The sequence below is a fragment of the Lonchura striata genome, chromosome 11 (assembly GCF_050655825.1).
Source record: "Lonchura striata isolate lonStrDom1 chromosome 11, ASM5065582v1, whole genome shotgun sequence".
Taxonomy (NCBI): domain Eukaryota; kingdom Metazoa; phylum Chordata; class Aves; order Passeriformes; family Estrildidae; genus Lonchura; species Lonchura striata.
Window position 1 is genome coordinate 20,647,722 of NC_140713.1, and position 16,476 is coordinate 20,664,197.

At 41.2% G+C, this 16,476-nt stretch overlaps 1 protein-coding gene across 1 annotated transcript; it reads left to right on the top strand.

The window, feature by feature from the left end:
* Window positions 1-1,156: 1,156 nt before the first annotated feature.
* Window positions 1,157-16,372, top strand: ATMIN (ATM interactor). The gene is made up of 4 exons (XM_021541218.4): window positions 1,157-1,408; window positions 6,779-6,904; window positions 7,858-8,057; window positions 9,031-16,372. The coding sequence occupies exons 1-4, from the start codon at window positions 1,196-1,198 to the stop codon at window positions 10,859-10,861; spliced, it is 2,370 nt and encodes a 789-aa protein (XP_021396893.1). The 5' UTR covers window positions 1,157-1,195; the 3' UTR covers window positions 10,862-16,372.
* Window positions 16,373-16,476: the final 104 nt, after the last annotated feature.

The following is a 16,476-nucleotide window of genomic DNA, read 5'->3' on the forward strand; positions in this document are numbered from 1 at the left end:
AGTTCCCAAGTGCTCTAGAACACTCTGAGTACCTGGCCTACTGCCTCTTGTTTCTGGGAAAGGCTGCCTCCATCCCCTTTTCAACATCCTCTTTTTAGTATCTCTGATTTTCAGAGGTGTTTTTATCTCTGACTTCCTGTAAGCAGGGATACTCCAGGAATGATGCAGCATTTCCAGGCAAGGAGGTGTGTATTTATTAATTTGTCAGGAAACAGCTGCAGCTCTGGAGTTCCTTCTTGCTGAGCAGGTGTCCCCATGGAGGAGGTAAGGAGGAGGAATATGGAGACCAATCTTGTCTTCCCAATTCCAGTTGCTCTCTTCCAGCAATTTGGAAGCTTGGGGTTAGACTAGATTATGTTTAAAGGTCTCTTTCAACCTCAACTATTCTGTGCTAACCCCAAGCAGCAGGATGCCTACAGCTGAGGGCACAGGGCCTGCAGGAACACACATCCTGGGGCTACACCTATGGCATTGCTCTTACCCAAAAACTGGTGTTCATCTTTTCCCTTAACTTGGCCAGCTATACGGGGAAAACCTCTGTGTGTTGTGTTGGTGATTCCAATGTCAGGAAATCCTAGAATATTCTGAGTCGGAAAGGGACTCACAAGGCTTGTCAAGTCCAGCTCCTGGCCCTGCACAGGCCACCCCAACAATCCCACCCTGTGACTTAAGAGCGTTTTCCAGATGCTCCTGGAGCTCTGTCAGGCTGCTGCTGTGCCCGCTTCCCTGAGGGGGTCTGGATGAAGAGCCTTTTCCTGATACCCAGCCTCACCCTCCCGCCAGAGCCCAGCCCATTCCCTCGTGTCCTGTCACTGCGCGGCACAGAAATCGGTGCCTGCCTCTCCGCTTCCCGGTGAACACAATAACCGCAGCCCCTGGGCCGTGCAGCGGAGCCGCTCGGGCGGTGTGCGCCGGAACGGGTGCCGTGGCCAGGCCGCCCCTCGCCGTTCCCCCGCCTGTCCCGGTGTTCCCGGTGTTCCCGGTGTTCCCGGTGTTCCCGGTGCGCCGTGCCCGCGCATTGTGCCGCGAGAGCGCGCACGGGCCCGCGCCCGGCCGCACCGCTCGCAGCCGCCGCCGCGGGGCGCTGGCGGGCGGGGGCGGAGCCGCGCCACGTGCTCATGAATATTCAGCAGCACCGCCACCGATTGGCCACCGTCCCCGGAAGCGGAGCGGGGGCCGAGCAGCTGACAGCAACATGGCGGCGGCGGCCGGGCGGCGTGGCGGGGGCTTGGGGCGGCCCCCCGCGCCCGTGAGGGACGTGCCGCCCGCCGGGGAGCTGGTGCGGCCCTCGGTGACAGAGCTGTCCCAAGTGCGGACCAACATCCTGTGCACCGTGCCCGGCTGCGGGAAGGTGCTGCCCAACAGCCCGGCCCTCAACATGCACCTCAGCAAGGCGCACCCGCTCCAGGTACCGCCGTGAGGCCGGGCCGGCCCCGCCGCCCCCTCCCGCTCGGCCCCTCACCGTGGCGCCGTGGCTCTGCCGTGGCGCAGCGCCGTGTTCCGCCCCGGGGCCTGCGGCCGGCTCGGGTCCGGGTCCGGGGGGCGGCTGCGGTGTTGGCTGTGCTGGGCTTTGGTTCGTAGTGAGACCGAGGGGCGGTGTGGTTCCCCACCCTGAGAAGAATCGGGATTCTTCCGAGAGATTCTGAGACAGTTGGGTTTGTTCAGCCTGGAAAGGAGGATGGTTTGGGGTGACCTAATTGAGGCCTTCTGGTACCTGAAGGGAGCTGGCAGGAAGGATGGGGACAAAAGTCGGGAGTGACAGGACAAGGGGGAACGGGTTCAAGTGCAAAGAGAGTAGGTTTAGGTTAGATATTAGGAGGAAGTTCTTCAGTGTGAGGATGGGAAGGCCCTGGCACAGGTTGCCCCATCCCTGGAATTGTCCAAGGCCAGGTTGGACAGGGCTTGGAGCAATCTGGGATTGTGGAAGGTTTCCCTGCCCACAGTACGGGGATGGAACGAGATTATCCCCTTCAAGGATCCTCTTTAAGGTCCCCTTCCAACCCAAACCATTCTGCCATTCCAGATGGGAATACGAAGTGTTTCTTGTTGGCTCTTGTTTGAATTTCCCCTCGTAAAAGGCTCCTGCAGGTCCCTGTATAAATACACAAGTGTGTATGTAAATGGGCTGACCAGTTGTGTTGAGGTTTCCTCTAAAATTACTTACAGAAAATAACCGTTTTTGCACATTTTTGTAAACATACCACAAGCAGTTAGGAGTTCTTTGGGATTCAGCTTCTGTTGTTTTACTTGCTTATCACTAATCTTTCTGCAGTAAGACTTTAAAGCCCCACTTGTGAGGTGCTGTGCAAACATGCAGCATTTCCTAACCTCATCAGCTGGCAAACCATCTCCATCCCAATGCCGATGGCTGCTGGGGTTTTGTTTGGTTTTTTTTTAAATGTCTGAGCTAAAAAAAACCAGCAAAACAGATGGATGCCATTTTGGAAACAAGCCCTCATTTCCATAATACTCCTGAACTAAGCATGTGCTGGGGGGGAGGAGAACCACAGTTCAGCAGGCACACATTGAGAGTGAGCCTTTCGGAAAGATATCTTTGCTTTTCCCAAAATTATAATGCCAAGTGTGCAAGGACAAATTGTATTCCTGGAAAATTTCAAGTGCAGCATTCATAGCTGAAAGTGCAGCCTCAGTGGGAGAACAATAAACATCCCTGTTCTGTGAAATGGCTACAGAGTCAAGTGTGGGTCACACGTGCTCATTGGCGAGGAACAAAAGGAAATAGTGTCAAGTGTACTTGCTGTCTTGTGTCTCTGGGATGTTTTAATTTCATTTCCTATGCATGCTAACAGCTTTACTGTGTGTTATGTGTTAGATCTCACATTCCATGTGGCGGGAGGTACAGCAGAAGTTCCAAGTGTTCTTTCAGGTCAGCAGAGTCATTTTGGTTGTGAGCTGATGCTCTGAGCGTGCAGTGCAGCTGGTGGGTTACATAACTCAGGGTATGATGGGTGAGGAGATGCTGCTTTCTCACCCAGCTTGCTGTTAGCCACCAGTGCCTTGTAGAATTAGAACATACTCCATACACCTAATTACTGAATCTGGTGATAGCTTGGAATAAATACTGAAATGTGGATGGATGCAGACTTTCAGAAACTTCTTGACTTGTTTCAAAGGCATTGTAATTAAGACTAAAATGTTATTGAGGTTTAAGGGACACTAAATATTTTAATATTGGCATTCCCTCTTAAGAGGTAGTTGATTTCCCAGGTAAAAATAATTCAGTAGATTGCATTTATTAGTGAAATGTGAAATTAGTGAAGAGGCAACTTGGCAAATCAGATGGTAAGAAGCTATTGGAGAAAAAGAGAACACAATACTCATGAGGAGAAGGGAGGATGACTTGGTTAATTTTCATTAATAAAAGTAGCACCAGTAGGATGTTTTTATACCAAAGCCCATAAGGGATTGCAGTGGCAAAGGAAAGACATTTACATAGAGATTATCCTATAAAAACAGAGTCAAGTGTAGCAGTACCTGGTTTTAGTCTTGTGAAGTGATAACAAACTGTTTGATCAGGTCTGGTTTGTAAACAGAAATAACCTGAGATGGGAAACTCAAAATAATTTGGTCATACATGAATGTGCATTTAGGGTAAAGCTGCTGTGAGAAGGGCAATCCTAAAATATGGCAGAGGGATATTCTATGTCAGTACTGTAGGGTAAGAATCTGATTCAAAGAAGTTAAAATGAACCCTGTAAGATTTGTAGAAAATAACTGCTAAGGGTGATGAATGGCAAGTGTTTCTGACATAGGGAAATTAGAAAAATCTGGCTTATTTTGCCTAACAAAGAAGATATTGAGTATTGATACATAATTTTCTTAGCTCCTTGACAGCGGATAAGCCAATTAAAAAATGAGAGCAGTGGATATAAACTTGAAATTTTTTTATTTTAATTTTTTGGTCTTTTGACTATATTATGGGAAGAAGGGAAACTACATGTGTGTAGTTTAAAATGAAGCTAGAAGAGTTAATGTAAAGAAGATAATTATGTGGATTATTGTAATAACTGGGGAGTTTTAGTAAGTGTGAACTGGAAAGGGTAGCACACCCTTGGGGTAGGTTACTCAACTACTGTACTATCACAATGGTTGTTATCATAAGAATAAATGCACTTCTCTCCTTGTCCTGTTTAGTGAAGCAATGGCTGAGCATCTGCTGCAAAACCCCCATGTTTTAAATAGTTGACTACAGTCTACTGCAACATCATTTAAAACTAATCCTTTGGAGTAAGCCTTTCTGGGGCAGGAAAGCAAGACGTCACTAAGTTCACCTTGACTAAGTCTGTAGCAAGGACTGTTAATTCCTGCTTTCTGAAGTGGTGTCACAAGCCATGTCAGTATTCCTTGCAGTGCAAGTGTCTGCACTGGGAGAAGTTCATTGGACCAATATATACCAGTAATTTTCGTGGCTGGATGTTGTAGAAACATGGGACATAAAATCAGATAGGTAAGGAAGGAAGCTGTGGGAATGTCTTAAACAGGACTGGCCAGGTGGGCTTTGAGAAGATGCAAGATTAACCATTTAGAGCCACGAGGATTTGGGATAGGTCAAAGCAAGATTGCTGTCCTTATACAATATCTTATATGTGTAAAGTATGTCTCAACTTGTCACAAGTAATGTGTGGTGGTCGCTGCCACTGAAGGCTATGTTCCAGCTGTTAAAAAGGCATCTTACTGGCTTAAAGCTTTTAAAAAACACTTGCTGTTATTCTATACCTTAGTATTTCAGTAATTTTAAATAATCTGACTGAGGTTAACCTGTTGAGTGGCTGAACATGTTTCCCATATTGCCCTGTCAATTGTTGGGTTGTGATGTTAAATATAACACACTTAATAACTTTTTATTTAGGAATAAGTAACTCTAACTGCCAGTTACTCAGTATATTGGTATCATCTGCAGTGGGAGAGGCCAAGCATAGCTTTGACTTAAAGGCAGATCTTATTTTCTCCTGAGGATTTTGACATGTGATGAAAGTGTTCTGTGTAAAGTCAGGGTTAAAAAGTGGAGCTGGGGCTGGAACAACTGGATTTCTTTGTGTCATGTTCGTTTAGGGCAGTGGCTCTAGGAGATACAACAATAGTCACAGTGATGATTCAGCAGAGATAGAACAGGCCTGTTTGTGAATGGGCTGTCCACAGGGAAAACTGCTGTATAAGGTGCTTAGAAGGTAAAAATGTTACATGAAAACTCCCTTTTTAGAGACTTATTCCAGGTTTTCTTGATATGGCAGGTGACCATTTTGGTCAAGAGGCTCTAAATGTTGCTTGTTTGAGTCTGGTATGCCATTAATATAAATGAACTTGTGCCAATGTCCGCAAGTAGCAGTGTTGAGTGTGTAGAAATATAACTGAAATGTTGCTTGAAGGGATTACATTTTACAGATTATTTTAGTTTAAGAGGTGATTTGAGGGAAAACAAAATCATTGAAATATCCCCCTCTCCAGCTTCCTGAGGTTTAAATGAGAGGACTTCAAAAGCAAGGCATGAGTGGCTGAGGACAGCATTGTTGGGTTGTGAGTAACTGCAGGTGGGTAAGAAGAGGGGGTGTGAGCAGTGAAGCCCTTTGGGCCCTGGCAGCTGAGGTACATATTTTATTTGCTTCACATTGGGAGGACTGTTTTGCTTTGTGCATTCTCTGTGTTTGGTGTAACCTGTGTAAACATGACCAGCTGGAGATCTGCCCAAAGAGGTAGTTAGGGAGTGACTGGTGTGAAGTCAACCTTCCATTACTGACTGTGCTCACTATCCTCATGCTAAGGAAAATCAGGTGCAGAGTTCAAACAGAGCATGGTCCCTTTCCTCCCTGAAAAATCATCTTGGTGATGCCATCTTGGGCTGCAGTAACTGGCTCTGGGGACTATGTTTGGTCTCCGATTCAGTCTCAGGATGGAAGGAGACTCTCAGCTACTCTGAGCATCAGATTTTAAATAGTTTTAATTTTTTGCTGAGATGTAGATTCCTGATACTTCCACTGAGACCCTTTCAGTTAGGGTATGTCTAGAGATACATGTCTTGTCTGGTTTCCATGCCAGTGTCCTCAGAAGGAAGGGATTCTGTGTGGTTGAACAATCTGGACAGTCTCACTGGTATGTCCTTCTTATATGTACATTTGAGGTCCTCTTTGAGCAAGTTGTGTTGCTTGCTTCTATGTACATGTGATGGTCAGTAAGACAGCTCACATGGAAAGCCTGGACAGATTGGTCACTTAGTGTTTGGAGGGTCAGAATTAGCATACCAGTTGTTTCATAGACTTAAGTGAGATTTGGTTTATGATCTAAATTAAGTGGCAGAGCATACTTGGCATTTTTAATTTTTATTACAACTCTAAACAGTGCTAACAGAATTCCAGCATCAAGGAAGTGTTGTGTTTCAGTGACTAATCTTAATGGAGCTTCACGTACTGTGCTACTAACAAGTAAAACCATTTTGAATCAGCAGTCTAGGGTAGTATCTGTATGGAATTTTTTTTGGCTCAAATAACAGGAAACAGGACAGGGAGTGTCATGGTAAAAGTAAATCATAGAGTACCACTACTCCATAGAGGTTGTAGTAACTGCACCTGGTAATTTTGGTGGGATATTTGCAAAGTGGTATCCACACAAGGTAAAAACTCCATTTAAACTTTGAAATCGCATAGGAAAGTGCCTCCAACTCATTAAGATGTGTAAACTCAGCCATAGCTGATGTGTATTTTGAATATTGTCTTGAATATGCAAACATGTAGAATTGTCAACTTCTCAACTGGTTCTTTTTCAGGATGGAAAACTTAATGCACCAATAAGGAAGGGTTTGAAAACTTCACAGAAATTCTACTGCTGTCCTATTGAAGGCTGCCCTAGAGGACCAAACAGACCATTTTCCCAATTTTCTCTTGTAAAACAGGTATTCCTGTTTCCTGAAGTATTTTCACACTGATTTAGTCCTGTCTCTACTCCAAAGAGTGTGTGCTTTTGCTTACAGATACAAGTATAACCTCTCAGCACACAGGCAGAAGTTGGAGAACTGTATGCAGCAACTCCAAGTGCACATGTGATTCATGAGTTTGCATGTTTTATTAGAGGACTTGAACTTTGATCAGACAGTTGCCAGTATGTTTTTCTAAACTAGATCAGAGCCCCTCTCCATAAATTAAGTGAATGGAGACAGATTAAAGAAGAGGGGAGGAAAAAAGTCACGGTAGCAACTGATGAAGGTTTAAACGGTGGCTGATGCTTTTAACTGCTTTTTCAAGTGGTCAAGGATTAAAAGCTTTTCTCTGCTTTAATATCAAAATGCATTTGTTTAGTAGTTAACCTTTTTAAGAAAACATATAAGACTTGTTTCTGCATTACTGAGCAGAAAGAGCACTGCTGCAGTTGGTTACCCATGCTGATCTGGGGACCCTGTAGGAGGTGAGTGGCTGGCACTTGGTGCCATAAATGAAAAGGAAAAAGTCTGGTGTTCGCTCTAGTGTTGACCTGTATGATTTGAGATTATTTGCTCAGTTGTAGATCCTCAGGAGTGTGCATATGTTGCAGCATAGACTTAATGTGCTCTTTTGGCAAGGTTGATCTATAGATTTATTGATGTCCACAGGAAACCTTTGATGGCATTAGAATGTGTAGATGTTTATCTGTATTTTTAAGATGCGTGTAGCATCAGCAGATTTGCAAACTTCATATTCTCTCTATTGATTTCTTTAAACTTACTTGTAATAATGCTTTAAAAAAATAATTAATGCTACACTTCAGTGCTACTTAGCAACTAAAAATTGCAGATATTTTCTCCTCTAACCGTGATTTTCTTTTTTTAATCTTCACCGAAAGCTAATGTTTACTTTCCCTTGTGTATTCTAGCACTTTATGAAAATGCATGCCGAAAAGAAGCACAAATGTGATAAATGTAGTAACTCCTATGGCACAGAATGGTATTTGAAACGGCATATAGAGGTCTGTGGCAAGACTTTCCAGTGTACTTGTGGGTGCCCTTATGCCAGCAGAACAGCATTACTGTCCCACATTTACAGAACTGGCCATGAAATTCCTGCAGAACACAGGTAAAAGTGAAGCAGTGAAGTAATATGTTCATCACCAAGTCCCTTGTGTCTCATGTGCTGCCTTTTTGTCTCCTTTCTGTTGATTAAATAGGAAATAGGATCATGTTGCTTTAGCTGCAAAACAGTTAGCAGTTTCTTTGTTGCTTTTAGGAGTTTCTGTTTTGTTGAAGGCAGTGGTGATCATCTAATCAGTAAGATCTGGTTTCCCTACATAGAAAACAAAAAGCACTGATGACACTGCAGTGCTTGGTATAAATGGTGGTCATTCTTGTTGTATCTACTTTTACAGTTCTGTGAGAGTAGACATTTGGAGATAATTATAGCTGGTAACTGAGATGTGGAATGCGGTTCAGGTTATTTTCTTGTACAGTCTAGTCATTGTTGCAATTGTTGGTTGATGTATTTTTTACCATCTATGTTTAGATTTATAGTTTCAATATGTTCATCTATTTGAAAAAGGGTAATCTACTTTCTGAGGCCTAGCTTGTCTTTGAGGTTCAGCTGCTGCAAAATTTAAGTTTTGTGTGAAAAATTGCTAATTTTATCTTCCATTTGCATGAGAGACCATTACCCATACACATATTTTAAGAGCTCCGTCCCTTCAATGCTCAGAGTTATTTTATTGTTATTTCTGTCTGTTATTTTGACACTTCAAAATAACACGTTAAAAGTCTTCAAATCAGTGTGCTTAATGTAAGAAGGGAAGACACCATCTAAACCTGCACATCCATTTGGAAATAGGTTTCCATAACGGGTAGTGTTTATTCTTTTTTAAAATGAGAGAGCAAAGAATGACATTTAGCAAAACTGAACTTCATGGAGTCTTTTTATATTTTAATCTGGATTAATTGTTTTCTCATATCCAACCTCATCCGTGACTTCAGTTGGTATTTTCAGTGCAGTGACTGAAAAGAATGGAAGGCAGATGTTCTGTGTTGGAAAGAAGTATAAATTATTGATCTCATGTTCACAGGGATCCTCCTAGTAAGAAAAGGAAAATGGAGTCCTCCATGCATAATCAGCAGTTGGCAGAGAAAGCAAATGAAGCATTCAGCAATACCCACAGTACTGCTCCTGGCACTCAGGAATTGGAGTCCTCTGAAGTCAAAGTAGCAGCCTCTCTTGAAGGCTCCTGCAGTTCTAACTTCACAAACCAAATGCAGCCAAAATGTGCACCAAAGATGCTTTTACCCAAGCCCAAGGTGGCTTTGGTTAAACTTCCAGTGATGCAGGTTGCTCACTTGCCTGTGTATGTATCTGCAACAGACTCTTCTGTCAAACCTGCTGTAGTGGCTGTTGATAATCAAGGTTCACTTGTAAGAACTGTTCATTTATTGCCTCAGTCTATAGGAATCCTGATTCCAGCCCTGGAGGCAGAGACACTTGTATTTAAAGACAGTATGCCTGTTTCAAAAGTGATGACTTCTGGTGATTGTGAGCCAGTAAGTACTGGTGTACAAGTTGAATTGGACAAGGTTACATCAAATAACACAGGGCAAGATCTGGGGAATGTTTGTCACAAGAACAAAATTTCTTCAATAAATATACAGACTGACTTATCTTATATCTCACAGAGCTTTGTACCAGCTCCAGCCTGGACTCCCAATTCTTCTGTGTCCTCTTGTTCTCAGACAGATCTGTCATTCAGTTCCCAGGTTTCATTACCCATCAGTGTACAGACACAGACACTGCTGCCTGCTTCCAAGCTGACTTCATCCATAGCTGCTCAGACTGATGCTTTCAGTCAGGGCTGTTTTCCAACGTGTGGCATTTCCAGAGAGACTCAAACCAGCAGGACACAGGACTGTATTGATGGAAGAGTACAGATGGACCAGGCTGTAATGTGCAGTGACATTTTTGACAATGTTCCTTCATCATATAATGTTTCTACTCACATTGAACTTCCAGAAAACAATTTAATGCCTGCAAGTATAGATCAAACCTTGCTACAAAGAAGTAGCTGCAAGAGCCTGAATGAGGATACGGTTAAGTCTGAATCCCTTATCAGCTTCAATACACAGACTAATATACTTCCATCTCAAAATACAACAGATAATCAAACCCAGACAATGGATCTGCTAAGTGATCTGGAAAACATCTTTTCAGGAAACATGTCTGGTCAGACACTGGATAATCGTGGCCTTTTGTCCGAGACAAGTTCTAATGCTGACACACATCTTCCATCTGGTCCGTCACAGAGCACAGGGATAGACTTCGACATTGAAGAGTTCTTTTCAGCATCCAACATCCAAACTCAGACTGAAGAGAGTGAGCTTGGTACCCTGAACTCTGAGCCAGTTTTGGAGTCACTGGACATTGAAACTCAGACTGATTTCTTATTTTCAGATAGTGCCACTCAATCATATAACTGTCGAGGCAATTCTAACTTCTTAGGTTTGGAGATGTTTGATACACAGACACAGACAGACTTGAATTTCTTTTTGGACAGTACTACCCATCTGCCTTTAGGAAGTATTCTGAAACAGTCCAGTTTCTCGATGAGCACTGACTCATCTGATACAGAAACCCAGACAGAAGTATATATGGCTACTAAAAATACACCTGCTCAGAATATTGAAAGCAAAGTCCAGCTCAGTAGTGCTGAGACTCAGACTATGGATAGCTGCTTTGAGAATCTGGGGAGTTTATTCCTTACCAGCAATGAAACACAGACAGCAATGGATGACTTCCTTTTGGCTGACTTAGCCTGGAATACAATGGAGTCCCAGTTCAGTTCAGTAGAAACACAGACCTGTGAAGAGCTGTGCTCCTTGTTCCAGAGCTCTGACAAGCCCAGCCACTGAGTACTGCATAATATAACTGTTTCTTGTGGTTTGAATTTAACTTATTGGGGTGGGAGAGATGGCTTTACCAAGTGATCCACTTTACATTATTGAATGTACTTTTCACGAGCAGTTGACCTAAGAGACTTTTCATGCTGAAGGTACTCTATTGAATATGTAACTTAACATAAACTATATGTGTATAAATAGAGGGGAAGGGGGGGGCTGTAAGTGTTAATGTACATTTAAACCTTAAAAATTATGTGGTGCCTATGTTTTTTCCTCAGACTTCTTTACGAAGCTGTTCCTGCTTTCATCTAAGTGGAAGAACTTTCAAAGTTGTTCTCAATATCTCTCTCTCTATTCCTGGCTTACATGCAGGGTTCCAATGTGCTGGACCAAAACCCTGACCTGTTCAATTGAGATGCTTCCCTGAACTTATGGGGAGGATTCTATTAGTGTAAGCTACTTCTGTTTACTTTTTTTAGTAGCTTGTATTTTAAATCCGGCATGAACGTAATCAGCCGTATTGTCTTCTTTTACTTTATGCCTTCACAGCTCTTTCTCCTGCATAAGCTGACATTTTCCAAATACCTATCCAACACACTAGACACATAGAGATTCTTGAATTGTTGAAAATATTTATTATTAAAAAGGTGTGTAAAGCAGTATTTTTTTTTCCCTGAGTGGCACTGATGCTCTTTGAAGGGTAGGAAGAGAACTTGGAATTTGTAATTGTAGGGAAAATTAGTATGTCATCCTTCTAGCTAGTATAATAAATGGGACTAACATTTTTAGAGTCTTTAGAAGGGATTTGCTTAAATTATTTTTGTCTTGAAGATGCAAATGTTACAATGTGTGTGCCTCAGAGACTGGAATAATTTGGTTTTGCTGAAATTCTCCTAGCTTTATTGAGATATGAGTTGAGAAATATTACAGTGGTTTACTACATTAAGAGAAATCTTTAAAAATGGATAATTAAATTCCTTAAAACTCACCTTGACTTCTGGTTTTGGACTTCTGCTTCCAAAATCAATTGGAAATCCATACAGCAGAGCTGGGAGATCAGCTCACAGAAGCCCTGCCAGAACAGCTCTATCTTGCTTTTGCACTTTGATCTGCAGCCCTCAGTTCCTGCAACTTTCACAGTTTCCCAGAGTATAGTCAAATTCACACAAACTGATTTTTCAGAGAAGAAGCATCTGACCTCTTGGCACCTTTTTTTTAATGTTTAGGTTGCCCCTCGTGCCGCTGTTTGCAGTATTTTTCATTTACATTAAGCCAGTTGTGAATGTATGGTGGAATCCGGCCTTAAGTAATTTTTATCTCTTACTATCTGTGAAATGTAGGTCTCTGGTTTTCTACTGGACAGGTTTTTGTTTCTGTAACTTTAAAAGAAAACTCTCTGTGTCAAATTCCTGGGCCTGTAACAGACTTTACTCCTCCATTGTTAGAGGAGAGGTATTGGCTGTGTATTTACTGTACAGCCCAGCAGCAAATGTATGTCCAAGCCTTAGGTTTTCAAGACTCCCTATGCTTTGTGCTGTATATTCTCAGTTTAAGGATGTGGGAGTTAAGTTACTCATCCATTGCAGCCAGCTTGTTTTTGTTGCAGATGAGCAATACCTTTCTTTTTCCCCCTTTTTTTCTTTGTCTTTTCCTAATAGTATTTATATTGCTGTGTTGAGCCTTTACTGAAATAGTCTCTTCAGATTAATCCTGAAACTCACATTTTCCTCCTGAAACCCCATCTGTATTGCCTGTTTGATTTTTCAACATTTCTAGGTATGACTTCAGACACTTCCAGTCTGGCTGAAGAAACTGCAGAACGGAATCTTGCAGTTCTTCAGGAGAAAGTAACTCTGCTATGAGGAATGCCCACAGGTTTCACAATATCTGTAGAGTTCTCATCTGAAGGGTGGGATATATTTACAGAAGGAAGGCCTCACTTGTAATTTTGTTTCTTGTGAAGATATGACTGAGTCATATTTACCTGCCTACTTTGAAATTGAGAGATAAGATAAAGAACAAAATTAGGTTAATTTATTCTACTGCAATATCTTTGTAGTAATGTTGCAACTTCACATGTTAAAGTGTTTTTCCTTCTCCTTTCTTCTCCTGCCTGGAATACCAGAGAATGCTTCTTCATACACTGATTTCTGTGTTTCCCATGTGCAAGTTGTCTGTACTGACATGTGAAAGAGAGGCAGTTACTAGAAACCTGGTTTGGAAAAAGGGTATTTTCCAAAGCTGTAGAAGCTATTCATTACCTCTGAATTTAGAAAGTGAGTCTTTACTCTGCAAGAGAAGGAATCTGGGTGCTGAGGAGCAGAATTACTGAAAGGGTTGAATTGTAGCCATCTGAGAGACCATCGAGGTTCAAAGTACTTTGAAACTAATTTACAAATTGGGGTGATAATTGCCATGTTATTGTAAGCCAAAGCTTACAATAAGCTTTGTAAGCCAAAGCTCTTAGCATCAGGAACTGCTAGAAAAAGACCCAAAAGTTTGTGTGGATGAAATCCTAAAGTGTAATCATTACCCAGTTATTGTACTTCTTAATTAAAAGTCCTTCTGAGGTTTGTGTGTTTTATTAGAACATGCAAATCATAATTCTTTTACTGATTCTATTTGTTTAAAACAGTTTGGAATTTAATTAGGTGAACACAGTACTACAACATGGAGTCATATATTGAAAGTGCAGTATTAAGAAAACATTAAATGTCTGCACTGTCTTGGGAAAGACAAAATTACCTTCTGACCAAAATTAACTTCTTTCTTCACTATTTTGGTTCTCCATAAATTATTCATAACAGTGAAAAACAGATTTGGATCATGTATTTCTGGCATATGTTACTCAGTTTGGATTTATTAAGTACTTTTGTGAAAATGTGAAGACTGCAGCCAGACTTCATAGTTTCATGAATCCCACAGAAAACTTCACAAAACCTGATCTGAAACACTTTGCTGAATATTCCAAATTCTTCACATTTAAACAAATTCTTAGAAAAAGTTGATTTTCCATTTTTTACTTTGTTATAAAATAAACTTCAGACACAACTATTTATGGGTAGAACTAAAATGTTACTTATCTCCCTTTTTCTGCAGTTTGTCTCTGATTTGATTTTCAAGGCACTGTATTGTAAGTATTGGTCAGCAGTGACTTACTGTCTTCACTCTTTTTTGTATTCTCTATTGCCATTAGAGCTGCTATACAGAAAGTAACATCAGATTCTCTGTAGCCTCTTGGCACAATTTTTTTATCTGGAAGTGATACTAATATTATGTGTACTTATCCTTTATGTGTTTCCTGCTTAATTCTGTTAAGCTGTGATGGCTGGATCTTGATCTGAATGCCTGTGTAACACTATTATAAAATTGAATTAGTACTTCTGTAGTTTCATTTGTGCTTTTCTTTAATATATATATATAAAGAGTTGAACAAAGGAAACAGCAGATTTGGGACTTACATTCTGTGAGAACATAAGCACAAATAAGCTGAAAGATTAAAAGTCTGTCTTGTTGCCTTCCATATTTGTTTGTCAGAATGCTAAAAGTTTGTCTGACAGTAAATGTTTCTTCTTCTTGTGGCTTTATTTGTATCTATTTCTGCTAATACACCTGTAAATACTTTCTGCTGTGGGTAGGGAGGGCATCCTCCCCAAAGCTTTTTGTGTTGGTCTAGAAAAAATGGTAGTTTTAAGTCTGAGTTTGCTAATGCTACATATTCTTAGTTATGCGAAGCTGCTTGTGTTTAGAAAATTCTCAGTTCCAAAGGATATGAAATAATTAAAAAATGTATATATACTTGCAGCTGTAAATTAAACAGCTGCAAAAGAAACCTTGTGAAACCTCATTTAGTTTTGAACAACTTGATTCAGTGTCTGTAACTTAATGTATGTAACTAACTCCTTAGAAATTTTTATTTCAAGGCACAATACACAGTTCTTTTCTGTTGGAAACAAGAGGCTGAATTTCCCTGTTAGTCATATGGACCCCAGTCGTGTAAGGGCAACAGAACAAAGAACAATGGCTACCTTCCAGTATTCTAAATCCTTATGCTGCTAAGATGTGAATTGATTTTTTTGGTGAGGCTGGGTAGAAATGTAAGAGTTGGCAGAACTGGGGGCTAGAGGGGGTTTAAAAGCCTTTTAAATGTAATAGAACTGATACTGAATCAACATAGAGTGCTCAGCTTGCAAAAGAACATGTTCCTGAAATGGCAACTCTGAGGTGAATCAAATGTGCTTGCCTTTATCATTAAGGTTGTACAGCTTCCTTTGCTTTAATATATTTCTGACATGTGCTGATTTTTTAAACATGATCTTAATGTTGCATTCACACCAAACTGTTGGTAATGTTCTGGGCCTTGCAAGCTTTTTCATTCCTGTTTGGTTTAAGGTGCTGCTATGCTTGTGTCCTGGTAGGATGGGCCTCCAGTAACCAGGCTGCCATTGATAACAGGAACACTGTGAGGATACAGCTGTTTAATGGTAGCAAACCAGTGTGTGGTGCAATCATGCATCTCCTGTTTTGTTGTTGTTTTTTAAGAGTTGATGTGAGTTTAAATATGTGCAAGAAGGACTTGCTGCTTAGGACGTGACTGAATTCTCTTGTTTCAAGTGCCATTGCTATGCAATGAACAGAACTCAGCACTCAGCCCCAAAGTCAGGGTGAGGGAATGTTTGTGTTTGTGCGTGTGACTCTTCACTGAAAACATAACCAGTCTGAAATGGTGGAAACGCCTCAAGGAACTGCTGAGTTAAATAACAGAAGTCCCTTTATTTGTGACCATTTTTCATATGCTGGCTTTACAATACCTGCAACAACTAGCAGTGGAATATAATAGATGACTTGTGGTGATGTCAGCTCTACACAACATCCAGTGCTTTACATGCTTCAAGCACCTGCATGCAGAGCTAGATTGACAGTACCTCTATCTACAGACCTTTGCAAGTGCATCTGTGATAAAGCTAGGTATGAAAGATGGCCATATCTTTACAGCTTAAAGACTTCAACACCTGATTACAATCTCATTTAAGTTTGTAATTATTTGGAATGAATGAGTAATAAATCTCATGGGTGAGTCTTTCCCAAAGCGTGTGTGAGTTCATCTCAGCAAGGCTGAGAAATATCCTTAAAATATTTTTGTTTTCATTACTGTGGGATTTTTTTATTTAGTGGACAAATCTAGATTTCAAAGGATCTTCATGTTTAATTCTTGCTATTTAAGCCAGTAAATTTGCAGTGACCAGACAAAATCAAGCATTCATTTCTTAGACCTATTTTACAAGTGACGATCCCAAAGAAGGAATGTTGTCCTAGTAACTGTGAAACTTGTAATTACATTATTGCATGCAGAGAAAACTTTGTGCCAAAATACTGTTTCATTTTTTCCTCTGTTGGAAACGGAAGTGTTACACAAAGCTACTAGTAAGTTATTCACAAGTATTGAAATGTTTTGTTCACAAATGAAGCACTTATTCAGTCCTGTAAATTATACATATTTTGGAATAAAGTTAACTTCAATCATTTTTTGCCTTCTGTTTTAATGACCATGACGTCTGCCTGCAGAGGCCTGGGTGGGGGATCCAGTGCCTATTGGCAAGTGCCACCCATTGCTCCTGAACATCTTA

What these genes read in the sequence shown, in the direction of transcription:
- ATMIN (XM_021541218.4), top strand. Translation starts at nt 1,196, where the DNA reads ATGGCGGCGGCGGCCGGGCGGCGTGGCGGGGGCTTGGGGCGGCCCCCC. An exon ending in AATTTTCTCTTGTAAAACAG is followed by an intron (nt 6,905 to 7,857) that starts GTATTCCTGTTT and finishes TGTGTATTCTAG; the next exon opens with CACTTTATGAAAATGCATGC. An exon ending in GAAATTCCTGCAGAACACAG is followed by an intron (nt 8,058 to 9,030) that starts GTAAAAGTGAAG and finishes TCATGTTCACAG; the next exon opens with GGATCCTCCTAGTAAGAAAA.